Genomic DNA, 3,261 nt, shown 5'->3' with positions numbered 1-3,261 from the left:
GTTGTCTCTTTCAGTGAACACTATATGTCAGAGAGAAAGGTTTGAACCATTCAGCTTAAACCACCATGTTTCTATTTCTCCAAAAAACAATCTGGAGTCAATGCTTTTACTTGGCAAAGTTCTTTCTATGTGATACTAATTATCAATTCAAAATAAGAATAACATGAGTGACAGCAAGAGGGTATTATCTTTGAAGGTGTTGTTTTGTCCAGGGGGATTGAAACTGGCTAAATTAGAAGCTGATCCAGGCAGAGGAGGGGTGTGAACACCACAGTGTGATAAAAGCTGCTTATTTTGACAACAATGGGCTATTTTACATGTACGGCCGTGTTCAAGTGTGATTGAATGTGCTTGACATGCTGACTGAAATGATTAAATGGCAGGTTTTTTTTTTATCTTCCTTTAGGATAGTTTCTCAGTCCAGAACATGGTTTCCTGAGCAGCTGTCCCACCTATACATCACAAGGGTCATCTCTCTTCTGGGCCATGACTGCTCTGCTTCCCAACGCCAGCATTTCAGGGAGTACAGCAGCTCTGCTGGGAACCACCGACTGTCCGTTTAACCGGACTGTGCAAGCAGAACAGGGATCAGGCCAGTCACTGGCCCCACTATGTACCGTCTGTTGCTGTGGGGTTCTCAATCGCACCCTGGCAGTGGCATTCATGGTCAGCCTGGCGTTTGCAATCGTGATCGGAAATGTGGTCACACTTACAGTGTTTGTGCAAACGAGGCAATCGAGAACACCACAGGGATACTTGAAAGGTAAGTGCTGTTTAGCTTTTTGCTATCTCTTATTTTTACCTTGTTGGTAACAGAGAGTTTTTCAGTATCGAAGCTGAGAAAATCATTTTAACTAATGCCACAGTGATGCACGGCAACAAATGGTTTTCTTGTCTTTTAAAAATGCAAAACTACCAAGGAAGAGAATGTTGAATATCTCAGCCTCAAACACAAAAGACAGTTTTTTTTTTCATATGTATAAAAAGGCTCCAACATTTTGGTAGTTTATCATAGTATTGTCTCTTAGTCAAAAGCTGACCATATTGAGCCGATAAGAAGTAAAAATAAACTTAGTTCTCTGACATTTTCATCACTAAACCATTGTGTTTATACCCCTCAAATAAAATTGATGCTGTCATTTTATTTGTTATTGTGAAATTTGAACTATAAGATAAGCATATCAAGGGGAATGGAGGCTGACTGCATCTCCTTTGGTCTTTTCTTCTTGTTGTCTCTCTGTGACAGTGTCTTTGGCCATAGCAGATATGATGGTTGGTCTCCTCGTGGTTCCTTTCTCTGTCTACACTGAAATCTCTCTGATGGTAACCAGTGCTCCTCCCATTTGGTACCAGGGTAGTACTACTTTCACAACCCTTGGTGGACTAGTGAGCCCTTGGCAGCCCTGCATGCTGATTGGTCCTGTGTTTGCTGGTTGCACTTTTGTCTCCATCAGCACCATCTTCCTGATGACCCTGGAGCGCAGCGTGGCCATCCTTTGGCCGCTCCACAAGGACGCGTTGGTGACCCGAAGACGAACACTGCTCCTCATCCTGCTCTCCTGGGCTGCCAGCTTCCTACTGGCTCTCGCTCCTGTCATCTTTAGCAGCAACTTCACTTTGGAGTACAATGAATGCAGTCGCATGTGTAACTACACCCCTCTAATGTTTGGAGGCCGGCTCCCACCTGATGCCAACATTCTGTTGTTATTCCCAGCATTCGACTTCACACTGCTCGGTGGCACACTGGCAGTTAATATTGTGTCTTTCACGAGTATTCGGCGCTACACCAAAAAACGTAAACTGCTCTCAGAGGGGAGTCTGAGTGATGCAGGGGGAGGAGGGGGAGGATGCTCTCACAGGCCCTCCTTTTCAGACATCAAAGCTGCAAAGACGATTGGCATACTAACATTCGCCTTCACAGCATCCTTCTCTCCCATTGCGGTGTTTGTGCTTGGAAACGTAGTGGGATACACCTGGTGTAACTTCTCCTTTTTTGCCTTTTGGATTCTTACAGGAAACAGTTGCTGTAATGTCATAATCTACAGTGTCAGGGACCACCGCTTCAGGAAGGGTGTGACGCTGCTCTTTCAAAGAGAGCAGTCTCCCCCACATGGTGAGAAGACCTGAGGGCCACATTAATTCATTCTGTTGCAGCAAGCGTAAATTTTGTGGCTGCGATCTAAAGTTTGAATCGCCTGAAATATGCTCATTCACTTTCTTTATGAGAGGATCAATGCCTCACTTCTGTTTGCACAGAATACCAAGCTTATCAATGCACGAGGAAAGGAAGTGGAGAAAAAAGGCTTGTCTGTATTTTGTCCAAAGATAACATAGGTCCTGTTCTCACCTGGCATTAACATGCCTTTTGTGAGATTCAAACACACGAAGACAGCTCAAAGTACAGGTTCTGATTTCCACCAGGATGCTTTGCAAACCGACCTCTCAATAGACAGGTAGAGGTGTTCGTGACAGCAAATGGCCACATTCTTTTAGCAACCTAAATGGGAATGTGTTTTGAGCCACTGTGGATTAGCAACCTCTGCATTCTCATTGCTTTCTGCAGGTGAAAAGCAACAATACTTAAGGAAGAATACTGCAAACTAGATTAAGCAAAAAAGAATAGCCCTTAGAAGTGAATGACTGTGTAGTCACTTTGTGAAGATTTTTTTTCAGATTTTGGTTCGGTTTTGACTTGGAGATAAATGTAATGTTAAATTAAACATGTGCAAGACTTTGGCATTTGTTCTCAGCAAATGGATATTAAGTTCATGTTTATTTGAATGAGGAAGATCCCATCTGATCTGCTGCCAAATGTCAAGTGGCGTAGTTAGAGCTGTCTGACTGTGATCAGATCATCCATGACTGAAAAATGGAGAAAACCTTTTAGAGCCAAAAGCAGCAGTTCTTTGAATGAACACTTGATACTCCACCAGTAAGTCTAATATCTTTTTTAAAAAAAGGTGGTTTTGGTCTCTATATTGAATTTCCGTCTCGATTAAAACTCCTCAGGGGTTGAAGTTTTTGTAAATCACCAGTTCAAACTTTATTAAAATTTGGTGGCCAGTACTTGCTTTGAGTGATAAATGAGTGTTGTCTTAAACTAGCAATTCCCTAGTTTGAACTTCATAAATTATTTTTATCATCTAATCTATGCCTCTGCAAGAAAGTGAAAACGGTACTTTGGGTACATGTCAGAAACTGCACAACCATTTCCTGTTTCCAGGGTAAAGTCTGTTTGAGCTAAAACAATAGATAACTAAA

General features: G+C 42.3%; 1 protein-coding gene across 1 annotated transcript; it reads left to right on the top strand.

Moving 5' to 3' along the window:
- Window positions 1–486: 486 nt before the first annotated feature.
- Window positions 487–2,127, top strand: LOC140302434 (trace amine-associated receptor 13c). The gene is made up of 2 exons (XM_072381259.1): window positions 487–763; window positions 1,247–2,127. The coding sequence occupies exons 1-2, from the start codon at window positions 487–489 to the stop codon at window positions 2,125–2,127; spliced, it is 1,158 nt and encodes a 385-aa protein (XP_072237360.1).
- The last annotated feature ends 1,134 nt before the right edge of the window (window positions 2,128–3,261 follow it).

This window comes from Leuresthes tenuis, unplaced genomic scaffold, assembly GCF_036924035.1.
Source record: "Leuresthes tenuis unplaced genomic scaffold, fLeuTen1.0.hap1 SCAF_2, whole genome shotgun sequence".
Taxonomy (NCBI): domain Eukaryota; kingdom Metazoa; phylum Chordata; class Actinopteri; order Atheriniformes; family Atherinopsidae; genus Leuresthes; species Leuresthes tenuis.
The sequence above is the reverse complement of the archived record's forward strand: the minus strand, read 5'-3'. Positions and strand labels throughout refer to the sequence as shown.

What these genes read in the sequence shown, in the direction of transcription:
- LOC140302434 (XM_072381259.1), top strand. Translation starts at nt 487, where the DNA reads ATGACTGCTCTGCTTCCCAACGCCAGCATTTCAGGGAGTACAGCAGCT. An exon ending in ACCACAGGGATACTTGAAAG is followed by an intron (nt 764 to 1,246) that starts GTAAGTGCTGTT and finishes TCTCTGTGACAG; the next exon opens with TGTCTTTGGCCATAGCAGAT.